We start from the raw sequence: 21,857 nt of genomic DNA, 5'->3' as shown, positions 1-21,857 counted from the left end.
ACATACTTGTCTACTTCGCTGAAGCCAAGTTACGCAAGTTACAAGCGTACTTATTTAAACACAAATCACACTTTTTCTCAATCTAACCAAGTAGTTGTGTTTCCTAAAGTTGTTTGGTCTTGATACAAGAAGTTCACTTTTACTTAAGGTGCAGTTTGGCCAAAGTGAAGTGTTAGAAGGTTAGGTCGAGATAACCACTGATGACTCCTGTTCTATTGGCTGATGCAAATTCACATGACAGCTGACTGGAGAGTAAAACATATTAGCTTATTCTGATCAGGTTTTAAGTGGGTAGCATGAGTCAGATGTTCTGCTTATTGTGGATGTCCTAAAATCTCTTACAAATAGCAATAACAGAAAGTCTCTAAATGTCGTCACATACATTAGAAACGGTTGCAATAGAAACACAACATTTAGACACAATAAACCCAGGAGGTATCAAGAAAATTGGACAACTGCAGGTTGTCTCTCACCAACCTAAACCAAATGGTTGGTAAACCAATTCACTCGTCTCGGTCACTACTTTTAACTTCTCTACTGCCGCCCTACCTTTAACCACTACATTAGTTACAACTTTAGGAAGCTAAAAAGCGTTAGCAAACTAGCTTTGCCAAGCAAGGACCCAGGTCATGTGTGTGGTTCTAGAGACAGAGAGGAGATAGTGGGAGGTCACATGGGCAGCTGACATTCATATGAAACAGTAGACAGTGGAACAAGCAAAGATAGCAGAGCTATCAGAAGCAGAAGGTCAAGTAATAACACTGTTAGGAACATGGTAACAGAAACACAGAGGCAGGCAGAGGGAAGTCAAATCAGACAACTTTCATTTACAGTACATTTGTGTCATACCCTTGCCAACAGCTGTGAAGAGTGATGTATCTGGACACAAATGTTTCTTGTAAAAAATATTTTTGATTTGTTTAATGGTTTGTGTTTGGATCAGATTATTATATACAATTGAGCTGCTCTGCATTTATGTCTCTGGTTTCTGCCCTGGTTATTACAAATATGTAAATAAAAAGATAAAGCACCAAGCAGGCCTGGTGCTCAATCCACAGACAAAGAGCCATGCACAGAGGAAGACACACAGTAGCTACTTCCTGCTAGCTTAGCCTAAAAATATTTTATTCAAATTTCCCCCATGTTATTCAGAATCTTCCCTGTAGTTCACCAACCTTCCAGTGGTGAGAGCTGTGGCGGCGAGGACTCCTGGTGCTCTGAGTGTGCAGGGAGAGAAGGAGGGGCTGCGGGGGTGATGTGGGGTGGGGAAGTGGCTTTCGCTGAGCTTAAGGGCGTGGCTACACTTTTGGGGGGAGTGTCTGGAGATAATGTGGGAGTGGCTTCATTCTTACAGTGAGAAGCTGAGGGTATAAGGGGCGTGGCTGAAGTGGTAGCGGCCATAGCTGCAGTCAAACTGGGTGTGGCTGTGTCGGACAAGAGTGTCGCCGAGGGGACAAACGGCTTGGCATCAACGTTGAGGGCTGACCCCACCGCGGTGGCTGGGGGGCGTGGCCCTACTAACAGAAGGGCGTCGGTGGAGAAAACGGCAGCAGGAAGGAGGTCTGGAGTGATCTTGAAGGGGTTCAAACCATTAGTGGCTTGTGAAGCGGGGATGCCTATTTCTGTTGGGGTGGACTTAGTCAGGGGAGCTGTAGCAAGGGAAGGGGTGTAAGTGATAGGTGTGGTGGTCTGCGAGTCAGGAGTGGAGCCTGGAGGGGTCTGGAGGACTGAATCCAGGAAGGAGAAGGTCTGGGAGACAGGGCTTAGATTGTCCCCGGTCATCAACGCTAGACTACCACGAAGATCCCCAGCTGGACTCCCCTTGATGGCAACACTAGCTGTTGTGCTGGTGTGGTCAGGTTTGCTCCCCAAAACCTTCTCTTGATTTGCTCTTGGACCATCTTTCTCAGACAAGGGGAATTCGTCGACACACATCGGCTCGTAAGAGCGTGGAGATGCATCTGTTACGAGGCTAGCATGGGAGCAGTTGGTGAAACTGGTGGGTATTTGCGCAGGGGTAGAGGGCAAAACAGGGCCGGGGTTGACATCTGGAGGTTTGGAGTCAAAAGGACTGGAGTTGCCCGTTGTGGCCCAATTGGGAGCGACAGTAGCCGGCCCATGGGAGCTGGGCTTCTGGGGTATACCCCACTCCTCTGGGAGTCTTGCCCTAGTCTTAGTCTTCCTGCCTTTCACTCTACCCCCTCCTCCACTTTCTCTGATATCCCACTCCCAGTTCTCCTCCTCGTCTTCCTCCGCCTCCGGTCCGCCCTTATCCTGCATCCCGTGCGTGTCCGGTTGGCCGATGTTGTTCTTCTCCTGGCTGGCCAAGAAGTCGTAGATGTGGCCGTGGCCCTTCCTCTTCTTCTTCCGCCGCCTCTGTTGTTCCTTGCCACTCTCGCCCCCCGGCCCCGCCCTCTCCGGGCTGAGGGGTTCGGAGGCGGAGGAGGTGGGACTGCTGTCGTCCATTGAGCCGCTGGGAGAGAGGACGGGAGCTGCCGAGGGGTGGGGAGGTTTTATAAGAGGAGGAACCAATCACATACTGTGTCAGAGAATCAGCTGCCGGATCAGATTGTGGTCATCGAAGGTGGCCGTCACTACTCCATGTTTACATTGTTTACTGTTTCATGGCAGTGTGGGAGTGTTTAAAGACTGGTCTCATCCAAAGTTAAGCTCTACACCAGATGAGGTGATATTGCGTGTCGTTCGAAGGTATGCCGAAGAGATTAGAGTTAAAACACCGGCAAGAGGACTTGGGACTCGGCCTCTCCTAGAGCGCTTACTTCGAGGCTCAATGCAGTCCCTTAGGTTGTTTGCACATATTATTGGCATTAAACATGTTTCCTCAAGGGGGACTCCATCAAAGTTGACGTTGGGGAGCACAATGTGACGAACATTGTATCATGTCCTTTAGGTCCTTTAACGATATCTCTGAATACTGAACGGGATTTCAAGTTTTAAAATGTTTTACTTCACTTCTAGTTTATTATTTACGAAAGCGGGTTGGGTCATAATAACATTCAGATTAAGAGCGTAAAGGTTTGAGGGTGGGTGAAATGATAATTCATCGAAGGGGATATTTATTACATTCTCTAACATGGGAACATACCACACAGCTTCATTTTTCATCAGGCGAGTGCTTCCTCATAAGGAGAGACGGGTTAAGCAGCTTAATTTCATCGATTATTTCAGAAACTTAACAACGAGTCCTGTTTTTTCTTATAGATTATAACTACAGTTTTTAATTTAGCTGCTTATATGTCCAAAAGTGTTAAAGAAAACACTCGTGTATCCATAAAATACAGAATTTTAAAAAGCGACATAGTCGACAGGAATTGTTGGAGGTGTGGGTCTCTAAATTTAAGAAAATAAAATATTTGAGTGGGTGGTATTTATGACTATAAGTGTCGTCCCAGTCAAATTACATTTTACATCAATAAACAAATGTCCATCAAATGTTGATAAATCAGTGGAATAATTTTCTAAAGTATTCCCATCTCATCTGAGTATCTCCACCCACGGCTTGAAAACTACCTCTGCAAAAGTGCGCTATTTATTTAATTTTAAGCCAATCAGAGCAGAGCGTGCTTTTCTTAAAGAGACAGGCGCTGAAACAGAGTGTTTCAGACAGAAGGTGAATACAGGTATATTCAGATAGACAGAATAAGAAAAAGGTATGTGTTTTTTGAATATTAAAGAATGTAAACATGTTCTAGTAGAAACCTAAAATACTAGTCTGTACCTAAAAACAGGCATGTCCCCTTTAAGGGAGCTACTTCGATGCCATAGACGACCATTAATTGAGCAAAACTAGGATTATGTCCCGATCAAGATTAAAAGCTTCTACAGGTCTGAATGTGGATATCTGGAAAGATTTAGATTTGAGCGTGAGTCGTAAGTAAAACAACGCATTTCATTAGCATATTGCTCACCTCTACTGGTCTGAGGTCTGCTAGTGTTTCCACCATCGGATCGCTTTCAGGCTCCGTTTGGCTCAGACTTTGGGATGCTTCATAAAATACGACGTACGTGACGGTGCCTGCTTTCATCAATACATTCAACGTGTCATTTACTAACCCGTTACAGACTTTCTATTTTTCAGTAAAGGCACGGAATTGGAAAATGCATAATCGAGACAGAGATGTTCGGGTGCTGTTTTAACACAATAGGATCATTCCACTGTATATTAATACATCAATCAATACGGTGAAATGAGAGGAAATCAAAGTTGAAGGATCCGTTGGCTGGCCGTATCATGGTGTGCACATTTCCAATGATGAACATTCTGAATGGAGTCTGGGATGGACTGTATAAAACTATATAATGTGTGATTCTCTCAATGTGGAAAACATGTTGGATTCACCTCTTTTTAAGCATCATCATCATCATCACCATGACCTCACGTCTTGTGTAGAGAGCAGGCACACACCAACACACACAGCAGAGCAAAAATAAGCCAATAAACAAAGCGAGCACCTTCGGCATGCGGGATTAGAAATAAAAGGTATGGCGCGCTTGAAGAATCCCACATGCAGCATGACGTATGGACCGTGGAGCAACTGAATCACAACGGCATGACCAACTGTGCACATGCGAGCTTTGACAAGCAAGGAGGAGGAGGAGGAGGAGGAGAAGGAGAAGGAGGAGAAGAAGAAGAAGAAGAAGAAGAAGAAGAATCCCTTTCGTTTGTCCACTCCCACTATCTCTCCTCTTATTTTGGGGAATGAAGTCGTCACGGTGGGGGCGGCGGTGGCTTTCCCCTCTGAGGAGCTGTTACTCAACTATTTCTGACAGTAGACTCAGAGAGAATGAAAAAGAGAGCGAGAGAGAGAGAGGTGAACCGACGGCCAGACAGACGGATCGGCAGCATCGATCTACACGACTCCTCTCACTCTGCACGTCATGTCCCCTTTAAATTATAAATGTCCTATTCCCCCCCCCCCCCCCAGTGTGAATCCAGATAAAGCTGCACCCTTCCCTCTAAATCGGCCACTTCTCCCCTTGTTTTTCTAAACTGATTGAATTGCAGGAGCCGTGTCCCTCGCTTTCGGCCTGCAAAGCCATTTGCCCGGCTATAAACAGCTGGAAGGAGGAGGCATCATCGTCTATATTTAATGCGATAAGGTACTTAATGGAGAGTTCATCTTAATCTGGGCTCTGGCTAACTGCCACGCGGACACATCGATGCCCTCAAACACGTTGCGGGTGGAAAAGAGAGCTTCGAGTGAGAGACCGGACTGAAAAGTTGCTGCTAGAGGAGCCGGTGTGACCCCGACTCTTCCTATCATCTGGATCACGACTTGTTCTGGACTCAATCCCATCGGGCAGCGTGAGCTCTGCTACGAGACGTTCAAGGACTCTTTTTTTGCCTCATTGGATACTCGTTGATGAGAGCTATATGATCTGCCGTGACTCTTTCTGCCTAGCAACAGGACCGGCCTCCTCGTACTCAGCCACTCTCGCTGAAGCTTGTAGAAAATATGTAGAGAAAAGATAAATGTATTGACGTTAACGTCCTTGTTAAATGTGGGAGGACTTCACATGATGTTCAGAAGCAATAACAAAGTACTTCAGAATCAGTGGACTTACATGAGTCGGGGGTGTAATGGCCTTCCTCCATGGAACAGAGCTATTGTTATTAATATGAGTAACATCTGTACTCTCTCATTCTGCATGGTATATTCATTGTTACCTCCTCCATCCACCACCTCCCAGTACTTTGGGCGTAATGGCTAATTCTGAGCTCAGGGGGCGGAGTCAGCATTTCTACCTCATTACTTTGGCAAGAAGTACTCAGATGTTTTACTTAACCCTTGTGTTGCCTTCGGGTCAATTTGACCCGATTCAATGTTTCACCCTCCTGTCGCCTTCGGGTCAATATGACCCGATTCAATGTTTAACCCTCCGGTTACCTTTATATTTTCTAACATATTTTACCCATGAGGTCAATATGACCCCAGCTATTAAAATCTCCAGAAAATTATTAGAATTAATATTGTTTTCCAAGTTTAAGTGTGAGGTACTTTATGTTTGTTTGTTGACTCCCGAAAGAACACCGACATTAAACATTGAATCGGATCAAATTGACCCGAAGGCGACAGGAGGGTTAAATATTGAATCGGGTCAAAATGACCCGAAGGCAACACAAGGGTTAAAGGGGACATAACATTCATGTTTTAGGTTCCTACTATCGTTACCACCAGCAACACCGTCAAATATTTGCCTCAAAATGTCGTGGAGTAGAAGTACAATGTAGCATAACATGGACGCACTTGGAAGTTAATCTAACTGGTGCTTCACATGTTGTTGTTGGGTAAAACCACAGCTGATGCCACAGGATTGGCACATTTATTTTGTGTGATGGAGCGGTTGAGCTGAGTGTGGTTACATCACTGCCTCCTCTTTTCAAAAGGTAGCACTTCCTATGACACCCATGTCCATAATGCCTTATGCACATACTCTTAACGCCGTATGATCTGCTGTATAGTTATAGTTACAGGCGCTCATCAACATTATTAATAACGCGATAAAGCATTTAGGTCAAGTATCATAATACTGCATCACAATCACCGTTATTATCATGCGTTCATGGATCATGTATTACATTTAAAGTTACTGTCATCCTGACATTTGACTAGACAATTCTCTGGAGGAATTAAAAAATAAAATGTATAAATAAAATGTAAAAATAAAATGTACAAATACTTTTTTTAAATTACATTTTTAAATATATTTTTTAAATGAAATGTAAAAATACAATTAAAAAAATACAATTAAAAATACAATTAAAAAATAAAATGTAAAAATACAATTTCAAAATTAAATTCTAAAATAAAATTCCAAAATAAAATTGCTGAAAACAATTTCAAAATATGATTTCAAAATAAAAAATGCTGTTGTGTATTCGGTGACATTGAATTATTGATCATTGAGTCTACATATCAATCCAGATCGCTGTGCAGTTGCATTATAATGTGATTATAAGGAACTAAATTATTGTTGGCTTCAAGTAAAGCAAAATTAATCTGACAACATTTTGTGTTGTTCGTGCATAGATATCATAGAAGGACATCTACATTTATTTTCACTTATAATCACATTATAATGCATATTAACAATGATGTTGTTATGATGTATAATGTATGATGTATGTTAGAAATAAAACAATGTATTACAACTATGATGATGATATTCAGAGCAGATTATAACAACTTCTCAGTATGTTTATGATGCATCATAAGAATATCTCTATGCTCAAATCAATAGGATTGTAAATCTAAAGACCACAATTACCGAGGAACAATCCCTCCGAGGATAGTAAGTGTTACGTAACAACTAGGGAGAAGAAATCCAAAATGAAAAACCCTCGCTTAATGTTTAATAAGTTCTGCACTATCAGATCCTCAGTCATTAAAAAAGTTCAGTTGAGGGCCGTGCGGAAACAAAATTATCAAAATGTCTCACTGATTAACAACTCCAGTCAGCAACAGGATTAAGTGTCTTGCTCAAGGACACATCGACTAGTGTAGCAGAGGCGGGGATCGAACCTCCGATCTTCACTCAGGCTGCTTATGAGGATTACCAACACTCAATTCAGCGAGACATGAACCTATGGGCTGTCACGCTTGATAAATGCAATGCTGGTGGCCAGTAAAAAGTCTATTACCAGAAAATGGTTATTACCAGAGTGTCCTACAATCACATCATGGAGAGACATTGTAACAGAGATCTACAGAATGGAGCAGATCACAGCCCATGTTAACCAAAGAACGGAAACATTTCTTAAGCACTGGCAAAAGTGGTGCAACTATGTCACAGATAAATGGCCTGACTGTATTTCTTTACTCTATAGAAAATGATTTCTCCCCGTTTTATTTATTTATCGTTTTGTTACTATGGTATTGTTTTTGTTTCTTTATTTGCATATGTGTTTATTTTTTTGTTTTTTTACTTCTCTTTATACAAAGAATCTGAAAAATTTAAATATGTGTATGTGAGATTCTGAACACTAATAAAAATATAAGCTGTCTATGATGGTCCAGAGGAGCAACAGAGTGCTCCTGCGATGGGGAAGGCTGCCCCCTGCTGCCGGGAGCAGGGCCTGCGTGACGAGCTGCTGCAGAAACCCCACGGCGACGTCCCGGGATTCACACGCCAACAATTAAGGACATTTAATGAATCTAACTGGAGGACATGACGAGGGTTTAGGTGGTTTTCCCCCCCAATCTGGGCCGAGCTGTCGCCTAGACCGCAGGTTCCTCCTCGCTCTCTCCTCATTCTCCTGACTCCGCCCCCCTGCCCTCTGCTGCCACTGGCACGCAGTAACAGCATGAACCCCCCCCCTGATACCTGTAGAGTGATCCATGGAGGGGAATCCCGGGCCGCCAGACGAGAACAGATCGCCGGTCTTAAACGGACTGCTGCTTCCACCGGTGGTTTTGTTGTCGACGCCGAATAGGCCCCCCGAGCTCTTCTGGGCGTCCATGGTGGAGCCCGTCCCGGTCTGGCCCAGAGTGGCGGTCTGGAACGGCGGGTGGCCGGACCCCGTGGTCCCCCCCATCCCGGACTGGGAGAAGCCTGATAGGGGGGGGGGTGGCGGGACACAGAGTTCACCAACAGACCAACAACCGCTTTAAAGGGACAGTGTGTAGGTTGTAGTGCCATCTGGTGGTGAGGTCATAGATTGGGACCGAGTGAATACCCCCCCCCCCCCTCCCCTGTTGGTGAGCCTCAGGTCATGGAAAAACAGAAAAAAAGTGATAATATTATTTTCCATTTCTGCTATTATAACACCTGAAATCCTACACACTGTTCCCGCATTATGTACATCACGTGTCATACGCTACGCTTCAAACAATACTCATAATTCATTGTTCGTGATTTAGGCGTGGCAACATCCAACTTGACGGATACCTTCAGAATCATTTTAAACATTCTGTCGTCACGTTCTACACGTAGAGCGACAACTGTTTGCTGGTTTACACATTTACTTTAGTTACAAGCGATCCAGGATGCACGGTTTCCTGCTAGCTTAGTTAAGCCCTGCTCCTTGACTGCAGGCTGGCCCTGGCGTAGCTGATGCTGTTCTTCATCTTCTATGTTGAGCGTTGTGTGACCGTGATGCTTGTTACCCAGAGAGGTCGGAAGGAGATATATATACGTTTCTAAAACATGACGTTTCTACATTAAAACCTGTGTAGCTAACGTTAGCAGGGTACGTTAGCTTATCATTAACTAGCGTTATTATGTTTATGCTACGCTAGCTAGTGAATGTAAACGGCTGCTTTAGCTCTTTAATACTTGTCACAGTGAATGAAGACCTCCTTCTCGGGAACAGAGTTGTTCCTTAACTTCCTCGTCTTCAGTCTCCACCAGCAGGTGATGAGTTCACCTTCACTCTGAGATCTGTAGCTTCAGCTTCCATCTTTATCTTGCTAACCTGTCAACACTGAAGCATCCCGGACATGTCCCTCAAACAGGGTTCACACACATGTTGACCAATAGATGTCCAGGACTTTAAACCAAATGTCCACGACCAAACGTGTTGTGAACTCTCGGTGTAAACGTGATGGTGGATTACCCCTGAGCTACTGTTGCTACGGCCACCGAACCTTTCAGTTCAGGTGCGTTCACTCGCAGCACGGGAAAAAAGAAATTGCGCCACGAGATAAGCAGAAGCAGTACGCCGGCTAATATTTTGAGCGTCTTTCTTTAAAAACTATTTATATATTTAAAACTCAGCTTGAATGAACATGTGAATATAACACATTTTCATGACTTTTTCAAAAAATGTGGGATTAAATTTTTTTACGGATTTTTCCAGGGCTAAAAAATTAACCATTTTAAAATTCCATTACTTTTCCAGGTTTTCCATGACCGTAGGAACCCTGTTCAAAACACACACTGTACACCCATCTTCATGCTTCTCTCTCAAATTACTTTTGTTCCCCATAAACTGCATCATATTTATTTATGTATTTAGTATTTATCTATTATGGACATTTCCAGTTATTTTAAATAAAATAACTTCATCCCCTGAGTGGTGACCGTGGTCGCAGCAGGCGTGTCGTCAGCCAGCCAGAGCAGCAGCTTGTGTCAGGGCTTTTGTTTTGATGGATTAGCCTCCAGGAGGATTATCCGCACAACATATTGTTTATGTTCATGGAAAATATGACGTTTTAATTTAGAGCCAGAGGTCAAAAGTCAAAAGTGGACCTAGAAATGAGTCGGGCACGCTGATGTCCTTCGTCTTGTTCAGGCTCCATTGATCGGTCCTCCCACCCATCACGGGACCTGAGAGAGAGAGACAGAGAGAGAGAGAGATGGGAGAGAGAGAGACAGAACGGCAGATAGACAGATGGAGAGAGAGAAAGAGATGGGAGAGAGAGACAGAGAAAGAGAGAGATGGGAGAGAGAGAGACAGAACGTCAGACAGACAGATGGAGGGGGAGATAGAGAGAGAGAGAGAGAGAGAGAGAGAGATGGGAGAGAGAGAGACAGAACGTCAGACAGACAGATGGAGGGGGAGATAGAGAGAGATGCGAGAGAGAGAGAGATGGGAGAGAGAGAGACAGAATGTCAGACAGACAGATGGGGGGAGAGAGAGAGAGAGAGAGATGAGAGAGAGAGACAGAATGTCAGACAGACAGATGGGGGGAGAGAGAGAGAGATGAGAGAGAGAGATGGGAGAGAGAGAGACAGAACATCAGACACAGATGGTTGGGAGAGAGAGAGAGAATGTCAGACAGACAGATGGAGGGGAGAGAGAGAGAGAGAGAGAGAGAGATGGGAGAGAGAGAGACAGAACGTCAGACAGACAGATGGGGGGAGAGAGAGAGAGATGAGAGAGAGAGAGATGGGAGAGAGAGAGAGAATGTCAGACAGACAGATGGAGGGAGAGAGAGAGAGATGGGAGAGAGAGAGAATGTCAGACAGACAGATGGAGGGGGAGATAGAGAGAGATGAGAGAGAGAGAGAGATGGGAGAGAGAGAGAGAGATGGGAGCGATGGGAGAGAGAGACAGAACGGCAGACAGACAGATGGAGAGAGAGAGGGGAGAGAGAGAGAGAGAGAGGAATGGGAGAGTGACGAGCGGAAGTGAAATTGGAGAATCAGAGACGACCAGAGAGAGAAAGGGAAAATGAGGGAGGAGTGACGTAAAAGAGAAGATGAGGAGAAGAGGGGGAGAAAAGGAGAAGAAGTGGGGGAGAAAAGGAGAAGAGGGGGAGAAAAGGAGAAGAAGAGGGGGAGAAGAGTGAGTGGGCGTAGACGTGCTGCTGTTCAGCGTATTCCAACGGGATCAGTCTGGAGGTTCAATGCAATCAATAAAACATGTGAACATAAACAATGCTACTGGACAACAACAAACAAACACGGCGTAAATAAAGACATGAAAGACGAGGTCGTTTTTAGTTTAGTTCATTGTTGTTGTGGTTGAGATATATTTAGTCTTTTGATTGTTCATGTGTTCACTAATTAACACTGTGGGTACCTGTGGTTATATTACCGGACCAGCATGCACCTGGGGACGCCATGTTTGTTTACCAGGAGACGCAGCGAGGAGTTCCTCTGATCGGTGTTTGTTGTGTTTAGTAAATAAACAAACTGACATTTATGTTTCTTATTGGACGAATGAGTCCCATCAGAGTCCTGCTCCACTGGCTACTGGGACACCGGAGCGGAGCCACACATACTGGTACTGGTGGTACTGGTGGTATTGGGTGTTCTCCCAGTTAAGTCTCAAATCCCCCCCCTCACCAGACAGGTAGTCGGAGCTGAAGGCGGACTGTCCTGCCGGGTCTTGGCGTCCACCCGACGACATCATTGGCGACATCATCCCCGGACCTGAAGGAGAGGAGAGAGGTGCGTCATCGACAATCAGCAGACATCACCGATTGGCTCGTTGTGTTGTGAGCTCGTCATTGGCCGATGACTCATAAACACATTTACAGGTGTGTGTGTCTGAAAGATGTCTGTGTGTCAGTGTGTGTGTGTATGTGTGTGTGTTGTGTCTGAAAGATGACTGAACCCTGACGGAACCAACAACGTACACAAGATGCTCCACCTGAGTCGGTCCCTCCGTCAGCTGCTCCTCCAGCTCCAGCCTGTGTGTGCTTCTGTGTGTGAGTGGGTTTGTGTGTCTATGTATGTGTGTGTGTGAATGTGTGTGTGTGTGTGTGTGTTTGTGTGTGTTTGTATGTGTGTGTGGGTTTATGTATGTGTGTGTGTATGTGTGTGTGTGTGGGGGGGGTTATTTGTGTGTATGTGTGTATGTATGTGTGTGTGTGTATATGTATGCGTGTGTGTGTATATGTGTGTATATGTTTGTGTATGTGCGTGTGAATGCGTATGTGTCTGTCCGTGTGACATCATGACATCGTGACATCGTGACATCATGACAACATGAAATCGTGACATCATGACATCGTGACATCATGACATTGTGACACCGTGACATCATGACACCGTGACACCGTGACATCGTGACACCGTGACATCGTGACATCGTGACATCGTGACACCGTGACATCGTGACATCGTGACACCGTGACATCGTGACATCGTGACATCTTGACATCATGACACCGTGTCATCATGACATCGTGACATCTTGACACTGTGTCATCATGACACCGTGACACTGTGATACCGTGACATCATGACATTGTGACATCGTGACACCGTGACATCTTGACATCGTGACATCATGACACCGTGACACTGTGATACCGTGACATCATGACATCGTGACATCATGACATCGTGACATCGTGACACCGTGACATCTTGACATCGTGACATCTTGACACCGTGTCATCATGACACCGTGACACTGTGATACCGTGACATCATGACATCGTGACATCGTGACATCGTGACATCGTGACATCTTGACACCGTGTCATCATGACACCGTGACACTGTGATACCGTGACATCATGACATTGTGACATCGTGACACCGTGACACTGTGATACCGTGACATCATGACATCGTGACATCGTGACACTGACACCGTGACATCGTGACATCATGACATCGTGACATCGTGACACCGTGACACCATGACATCGTGGTGACATCATGACATCGTGACACTGACACCGTGACATCGTGGTGACACCATGACATCGTGGTGACATCATGACACCATGACATCGTGGTGACATCATGACATCGTGGTGACATCATGACACCATGACATCGTGGTGACATCGTGAACAGGCGCTGTTCAGCGGTGAGTTTGTCAGCATTGGGGTCGAGTGAGTTTGAGAGAGCAAATTTTTCATTATGCCTCTCTTTTTTTTAATAAAGGTAACACGTACACACAGAGAGACACACAGCTGACAGAAACAAACAAATGCATTCTAGACACAATGCAACAAGATCGTTCCCTCTCTCAGACCTCCACACACACACACACACACACGTTCCTTGCCCTTGTACCTTGTGAGGACCACTTGAATTCAGTCAAAGGACACAATGTGTTTTGAAATGCAGCAACCTACATTGTAGAAATCGAGGTTGCAACTGCACTACACACACACACACACTCACACACTCGCACACTCACAGGATGTGCGTGCAGACAGTCAGGACCCAGACAGTCCTCTGAGCCGGCATCGAGCCTCAAGGTCAAATTTTACTGGAAAGCTCCTTTAAAACACACCGCGTGAGAAACAGGAAGTACAGCCCAAAAGAACTGCTTGTACCGCACGGTTTGGACAGCACCGCCGAGGGTTTTGGCGGAGATGCAAAGGTGACCTTCAGTTGGAGCTCACCGCGCTCAGCCATCTTCAGGTTGGTCCAGAAGGGGGCAATGGGTTCAAAAGAGAAGAGGTATGGGCCTTGACACGAGGTGTGTGTGTGTGTGTGTGTGTGTGTGTGTGTGGGGTGCCTCTGAAGGTAGTAGGTGGCTTTCACGGGTACGGGGCGTGTCGGTGACGAGGCGCTGCAGATGGTTTGTGACGCAGCGCCATCCTTAGGATGAAATGACCCATAAAATGACTCTGTGCTGACCTCTTCAGGAGCGCCCACAGTCGCCATCTCTAAGCCACGCCTCCATCGGCCCGAGCTGTGGTTCAAACGCATTACTTAACAATACAATAACTATTGATCTGGTCGGTTCAGAGCACTTTTCAGTTTGGATGCTATTTCATACTTTGCTCATAACAATAATACAAAGTGTCTTTCCTGACACCTGAAACTCAAAAAGTATTTTCTCCTCGGTTTAAAAGTGTCTCTCGGAGTCCGTACCCTCGAGTCTAACCACATGTTAGCTGCTCATTTGGGTTCCTTTCCTCCTCCAAACCCAGAACATTGTCCTGGTGCTCCTGATGCTGAGATTATTCCCCTAGTACTGTGACAGAGAAATAAATGAAGATACATATCTCTGGGCCACGCTGGTGCTCTGGCGGGGGGAGTCTCCCTTTAAATGGATGCTGACACGCAAACTTCCTCCAGAGGTCAGGGTGCTGTGCAGGAAGTGGTTCGGGGGCTGGCTGAAGGGCGGTGGTGGGCCGGTCAGCGTCCATAAGGAGAGAGGAGAGGAGAGAGGAGCTCAGTGTATCCTAAACGTCCATAAGGAGAGAGGAGAGGAGAGAGGAGCTCAGTGTATCCTAAAGGTCCATAAGGAGAGAGGAGAGGAGAGGAGAGAGGAGCTCAGTGTATCCTAAACATCCATAAGGAGAGAGGAGAGAGGAGCTCAGTGTATCCTAAACGTCCATAAGGAGAGAGGAGAGGAGAGAGGAGCTCAGTGTATAAGGAGAGAGGAGAGGAGAGAGGAGCTCAGTGTATCCTAAACGTCCATAAGGAGAGAGGAGAGGAGAGAGGAGATCAGTGTATCCTAAGCGTCCATAAGGAGAGAGGAGAGGAGAGAGGAGCTCAGTGTATCCTAGCGTCCATAAGGAGAGAGGAGAGGAGAGAGGTGCTCAGTGTATCCTAAACATCCATAAGGAGAGAGGAGAGAGGAGCTCAGTGTATCCTAAGCGTCCATAAGGAGAGAGGAGAGAGGTGCTCAGTGTATCCTAAGCGTCCATAAGGAGAGAGGAGAGGAGAGAGGAGCTCAGTGTATCCTAAGCGTCCATAAGGAGAGAGAGGAGAGGAGAGAGGAGCTCAGTGTATCCTAAGCGTCCATAAGGAGAGAGGAGAGGAGAGAGGAGCTCAGTGTATCCTAAGCGTCCATAAGCAGAGAGGAGAGAGGAGCTCAGTGTATCCTAAACGTCCATAAGGAGAGGAGAGGAGAGAGGAGCTCAGTGTATCCTAAACGTCCATAAGGAGAGAGGAGAGAGAGGAGCTCAGTGTATCCTAAGCGTCCATAAGGAGAGAGGAGAGGAGAGAGGAGCTCAGTGTATCCTAAGCGTCCATAAGGAGAGAGAGGAGAGGAGAGGAGCTCAGTGTATCCTAAACGTCCATAAGGAGAGAGGAGAGGAGAGAGGAGCTCAGTGTATCCTAAGCGTCCATAAGGAGAGAGGAGGAGAGGTGCTCAGTGTATCCTAAACGTCCATAAGGAGAGAGGAGAGGAGAGGAGCTCAGTGTATCCTAAACGTCCATAAGGAGAGAGGAGAGAGAGAGGAGCTCAGTGTATCCTAAGCGTCCATAAGGAGAGAGGAGGAGGAGGAGGAGGGCTCAGTGTATCCTAAGCGTCCATAAGGAGAGAGGAGAGGAGAGAGCTCAGTGTATCCTAAGCGTGCATAAGGAGAGAGGTGTTCTGAGAGGTGCTCAGTGTATCCTAAGCGTCCATAAGGAGAGAGGAGAGGAGAGAGGAGCTCAGTGTATCCTAAGCGTCCATAAGGAGAGAGGAGGAGAGAGGAGCTCAGTGTATCCTAAGCGTCCATAAGGAGAGAGGAGAGAGAGGAGGGCTCAGTGTATCCTAAGCGTCCATAAGGAGAGAGAGAGGAGAGGTGCTCAGTGTATCCTAAGCGTCCATAAGGAGAGAGGAGAGGAGAGGGGCTCAGTGTATCCTAAGCGTCCATAAGGAGAGAGGAGAGGAGAGGGCTCAGTGTATCCTAAGCGTCCATAAGGAGAGGAGAGAGGAGCTCAGTGTATCCTAGACGTCCATAAGGAGAGGAGAGGAGAGAGGAGCTCAGTGTATCCTAAACGTCCATAAGGAGAGAGGAGAGGAGAGCTCAGTGTATCCTAAACATCCATAAGGAGAGAGGAGAGGAGAGAGGAGCTCAGTGTATCCTAAACGTCCATAAGGAGAGAGGAGAGGAGAGAGGAGCTCAGTGTATCCTAAGCGTCCATAAGGAGAGAGGAGAGAGAGATGCTCAGTGTATCCTAAACGTCCATAAGGAGAGAGGAGAGGAGAGAGGTGCTCAGTGTATCCTAAGCGTCCATAAGGAGAGAGGAGAGGAGAGAGGAGCTCAGTGTATCCTAAGCGTCCATAAGGAGAGAGGAGAGAGGAGCTCAGTGTATCCTAAGCGTCCATAAGGAGAGAGGAGAGAGGTGCTCAGTGTATCCTAAGCGTCCATAAGGAGAGAGGAGAGAGAGAGGAGCTCAGTGTATCCTAAGCGTCCATAAGGAGAGAGGAGAGAGGACAGGAGCTCAGTGTATCCTAAGCGTCCATAAGGAGAGAGGAGACGAGAGAGGAGCTCAGTGTATCCTAAGCGTCCATAAGGAGAGAGAGGAGAGAGGTGCTCAGTGTATCCTAAACGTCCATAAGGAGAGAGGAGCTCAGTGTATCCTAAGCGTCCATAAGGAGAGAGGAGAGAGGAGGCGTCCATAGGAGGTCCAGGAGGAGGAGAGGAGAGAGGAGAGGAGAGAGGAGCTCAGTGTATCCTAAACGTCCATAAGGAGAGAGGCCACCTCCTCACAGTCCTGGTGGTCACCGGCAGCCTCTTCACCAGAGGAACATACCTGGGTGTCAGCCGGACCAGGTCATGATCAGACCTGCCGAGGGGGGGAAGGGCAGTGGCGCTGTATGCGTCCTTAGTATTAGCATACAGCAAGTCCAGAGTTTATTGTTCCTTGTTGGGCAGTCTATGTATTGATGGAAGGTTGGCAGAGCTTTTTCCAATGTGGTGTGGTTAAAGTCACCAGTGATAGCCATGAATGCTCCAGGCTGATGATTCAGCAGAGCAGACACAGTGGAGTGGATGGTGTCCACAGCTTCCTCAGCGTCAGCTGATGGCGGCTACGACAACCACAATGGCGGACGTGAACTCTCGGCAAATAGTACGGCGCATCCCGGCCAACAGTTCAATGTTCGGCTACAGAAGCGCTCCTTCACGCACACATGGTCGGATGGCACCACCGTTCATTCACATAAACAGCGATCCGCCCCCTCTTCTTACCGCTCTGTGTAGCGTCTCTGTCAGCCCGAACAGTCCTGAAGCCGGGCAAAGGCGCTGTGATCCGGATAGTCGCGTGCAGCCACGTCTCAGTGAAGCACAAGAGACTGCTCTCACGGAAGATCCTCTCGGTCATTACCAGCGCCGAGCTCATCCGTCTTATTCGCCAAAGACCTCACGTTCCCGTTATGATCGGGTACCGAGGGTTTGTATCTCCTCGTTTAGCCCTCCGCTTGACACCCGATCTGCAACATGAGCCCTCCTCCGTAGCTCCAGCGGGATCACAGGTCTGTCTCCAGGCAGAAGCCGGCCTGCACAGCGCGATCAACTGAGCACGCAGTAGGCGCGGTCCCGTCATTGTTTTGCTGTGGCTCACCGATACTCACGACAAAGTGAACAAAAGCCACAGTAGAAGTATCGAAAAAAGTAGTTATGGTCCAGTGTCCGACCGTAGCTAAGACAAACGTGAAAGAAAAGAAAAAGAAAAAGAGAGGAAAAGTGCAAAAAAAGACAATAAAATAAAAGCAAAACGCCACTACTGAAACAAGCAGCCGTTGGCACAGCGCTTCCTCCGGAAGGAGAGAGGAGAGGATAGGAGAAAGGAGCTCAGTGTATCCTAAGCGTCCATAAGGAGAGAGGAGAGGAGAGAGGTGCTCAGTGTATCCTAAATGTCTATAAGGAGAGAGGAGAGAGGAGCTGAGTGTATCCTAAGCGTCCATAAGGAGAGAGGAGAGGAGAGGAGAGAGGAGCTCAGTGTATCCTAAGCGTCCATAAGGAGAGAGAGAGAGAGGGCTCAGTGTATCCTAAGCGTCCATAAGGAGAAAGGAGAGGGGAGCTCAGTGTATCCTAAACGTCCATAAGGAGAGAGGAGAGAGGAGCTCAGTGTAACCTAAACATGCATAAGGAGAGAGGAGAGGAGAGGGCTCAGTGTATCCTAAGCGTCCATAAGGAGAGAAGAGAGGAGATAGGTGCTAAGTGTATCCTAAACGTCCATAAGGAGAGAGGAGGAGAAAGGAGCTCAGTGTATCCTAAGCGTCCATAAGGAGAGAGGAGAGAGAGATGCTCAGTGTATCCTAAGCGTCCATAAGGAGAGAGGAGAGGAGAGGTGCTCAGTGTATTCTAAGCGTCCATGAGGAGAGAGAGAGAGAGGTGCTCAGTGTATCCTAGACGTCCATAAGGAGAGAGGAGAGGAGAGGTGCTCAGTGTATCCTAAGCGTCCATAAGGAGAGAGAGAGGAGAGAGGAGCTCAGTGTATCCTAAGCGTCCATAAGGAGAGAGGAGAGAGGAGCTCAGTGTATCCTCAGCGTCCATAAGGAGAGAGGAGAGGAGAGGTGCTCAGTGTATCCTAAACATCCATAAGGAGAGAGGAGTGGAGAGAGGAGCTCAGTGTATCCTAAACGTCCATAAGGAGAGAGAGAGAGAGAGGAGCGCAGTGTATCCTCAGCGTCCATAAGGAGAGAGGAGAGGAGAGGAGCTCAGTGTATCCTAAGCATCCATAAGGAGAGAGGAGAGGAGAGAGGACCTCAGTGTATCCTAAGCGTCCATAAGGAGAGAGGAGAGGAGCTCAGTGTATCCTCAGCGTCCATAAGGAGAGAGGAGAGGAGAGGAGCTCAGTGTATCCTAAGCGTCCATAAGGAGAGAGGAGAGGAGAGAGGAGCTCAGTGTATCCTCAGCGTCCATAAGGAGAGAGGAGAGGAGAGAGGAGCTCAGTGTATCCTCAGCGTCCATAAGGAGAGAGGAGAGGAGAGAGGAGCTCAGTGTATCCTAAGCGTCCCCCAGCAGCCTAGAGCAGCATCTCTAACAGAAGTCAGCCGCCGTTTAACAAACTGAAATCTGAAAGTTGTTAAAGACAAACACACATTGTTCCCGACTGAAACTCAGATGACGGTTGTCTCTGGTCTTTTCACGGACAGATTGGCCCGGTCACCACCCCGGCATTTGAAAATGTCAAAAGAAATTACTGAATCTCCCACAATGCACGTTGATTTTGTGACCCCTAAATGAACAGCGTCCCAGAAAGCAGTGTTATCCATATCGGCGTTTAACTTCCGACAAAAAGAGTTGAAAAAGATCAGACAAATAATCCCAACATGTCCAAGAAGAGAGAGATTGGTGCAGAGGAAAGTTCATTTAAAGAAGACGGGGAAGTGGAGACGTGTTTATACTTCGAGGAGACGAACAGGTAAAGGTGCGTTCACACCAAAAGCGACGAGATTTTTTCGCGAATTCTATGAAAAGTCAACGTACAGACGCGTGTGGCTGCGATAGACGCATTATATATTATAATGTTATGAACACAATAACATATATTATATATTATAATGTTATGAACACAATAACACATATTATATATTATGTTATGAACACAATAACATTTATTATATGTTATAATGTTATGAACACAATAACATGTATTATATATTATAATGTTATGAACACAATAACACATATTATATATTATGTTATGAACACAATAACATTTATTATATATTATAATGTTATGAACACAATAACATTTATCATATATTATAATGTTATGAACACAATAACATGTATTATATATTATAATGTTATGAAGACAATAACATTTATTATATATCATAGTGTTATGAACACAATAACATATATTATATATTATAATGTTATGAACACAATAACATATATTATATATCATAGTGTTATGAATACAATAACATATATTATAATGTTATGAACACAATAACATATATTATATATTATAATGTTATGAAGACAATAACATTTATTATATATTATAATGTTATGAACACAATAACATATATTATATATTATAATGTTATGAAGACAATAACATTTATTATATATCATAGTGTTATGAATACAATAACATATATTATATATTATAATGTTATGAACACAATAACATATATTATATATTATAGTGTTATGAACACAATAACATATATTATATATTATAATGTTATGAACACAATAACATATATTATATATTATAATGTTATGAACACAATAACATTTATTATATTATATTATGTTATGAACACAATAACATTTATTATATATTATAATGTTATGAACACAATAACATTTATTATATATTATAATGTTATGAACACAATAACATATATTATATATTAGAATGTTATGAACACAATAACATATATTATATATTAGAATGTTATGAACACAATAACATTTATTATATATCATAGTGTTATGAACACAATAACATATATTATATATTATAATGTTATGAACACAATAACATATATTATAATGTTATGAACACAATAACATTTATTATATATCATAGTGTTATGAACACAATAACATATATTATATATTATAATGTTATGAACACAATAACATGTATTATATATTATAATGTTATGAACACAATAACATTTATTATAATGTTATGAACACAATAACATATATTATATATTATAATGTTATGAACACAATAACATTTATTATATATTATAATGTTTTGAACACAATAACATATATTATATATTATAATGTTATGAACACAATAACATTTATTAAATATTATAATGTTATGAACACAATAACAGCGTTTAGATGTTCTGCTCTCGTAGCGCTGGAAGTCTTTTGGACGTGACAGTAACTTCATCGGTGAAAGTGACCGAGCTGAGTGATTCTACGGGTGATGTCATGTATAAATATATATATATATATATATATATTGATGTCATGAACCCAAACACGAGGGCGTTAGTGTGTGGGATGTCCTCAACAAATATAAAGCAGAACTAGTGGTTAGTTATTCTGGTGGATGAAGGAGATGATAACGGTCTTTACGGAGACGAGACACGGAGATAAGCCCCGCCCCACGCGGAGCGTCTCGACGCTTATGGCGTGAACACGGCAAATGGTCGAGCGAGTAAACTCACGCGTTTTCGACGACGTGTCTTTTGGTGTGAACTTCGGTCTTCTGTGATGTTACTATGTTGTTCCTACATTACGACTCATTAGTGCTGTGAAAGCTCCAGTTACATCACATTCACTTATCTGCTGAATCAGCACATTCACACAGACACGTCCAAACCATTTCGGCAGTGTGTGTGTGTCTGTGTGTGTGTGTGATGACTTCACCCGAGCTGCACGTGTGTGTGTGTGTGTGTGGAGCTTCTGGAAATTATGCTCCTGTACTGCAGTCACATGTGTCTGCAGTGACTTGGACTGTACCACACACACACATATACATATACACACACACAGTGAAAGTACACACACTGCAGCGGTGTGTCCCCGTGGCTAAGCAGCAGCTCGATAGCATCACGACGCAGACGGCAGCACAACTTTACCTTTGTTTTGCTGCTTTTCATTTTCACCTTAAACAAGAGTAATGCAAAATATATCTTATATTACAATACAATGAGGTCATCACAGTCATTAAGACGCCTCGACTGCCCCTTTTTAAACTTTTAACGGGGAACATTTAAGAGTAGACTTAAGACTTTCCTCTTTGACAGAGCTTATAGTTAGGGCTGAATCAGGTTCACCTGGTCCAGCCCCTTGATATGCTGCGATAGGCTTATAGCTGCC

The 21,857-nt window shown here is 44.9% G+C and overlaps 1 protein-coding gene across 2 annotated transcripts in view; it reads right to left on the bottom strand.

The window, feature by feature from the left end:
* map4l (microtubule associated protein 4 like) overlaps positions 1-21,857 on the bottom strand; it is a 108,114-nt gene that overhangs the window by 60,727 nt on the left and 25,530 nt on the right. For both annotated transcript variants that reach the window (XM_056421154.1, XM_056421155.1), the window contains exons 3-6: positions 11,755-11,841; positions 10,213-10,290; positions 8,347-8,574; positions 1,176-2,492 (exon numbers count right to left, since the gene is read on the bottom strand). In XM_056421154.1, the coding sequence (XP_056277129.1) occupies positions 1,176-2,492; positions 8,347-8,574; positions 10,213-10,290; positions 11,755-11,841 (1,710 nt within the window). The remainder of the gene's footprint in view (positions 1-1,175; positions 2,493-8,346; positions 8,575-10,212; positions 10,291-11,754; positions 11,842-21,857) is intronic.

Source organism: Pseudoliparis swirei, chromosome 8 (genome assembly GCF_029220125.1).
Source record: "Pseudoliparis swirei isolate HS2019 ecotype Mariana Trench chromosome 8, NWPU_hadal_v1, whole genome shotgun sequence".
In the NCBI taxonomy this organism is placed as follows: Eukaryota; Metazoa; Chordata; class Actinopteri; order Perciformes; family Liparidae; genus Pseudoliparis; species Pseudoliparis swirei.
Note: the sequence above shows the minus strand (reverse complement) of the source record. Positions and strands in the feature narration are given on the sequence as shown.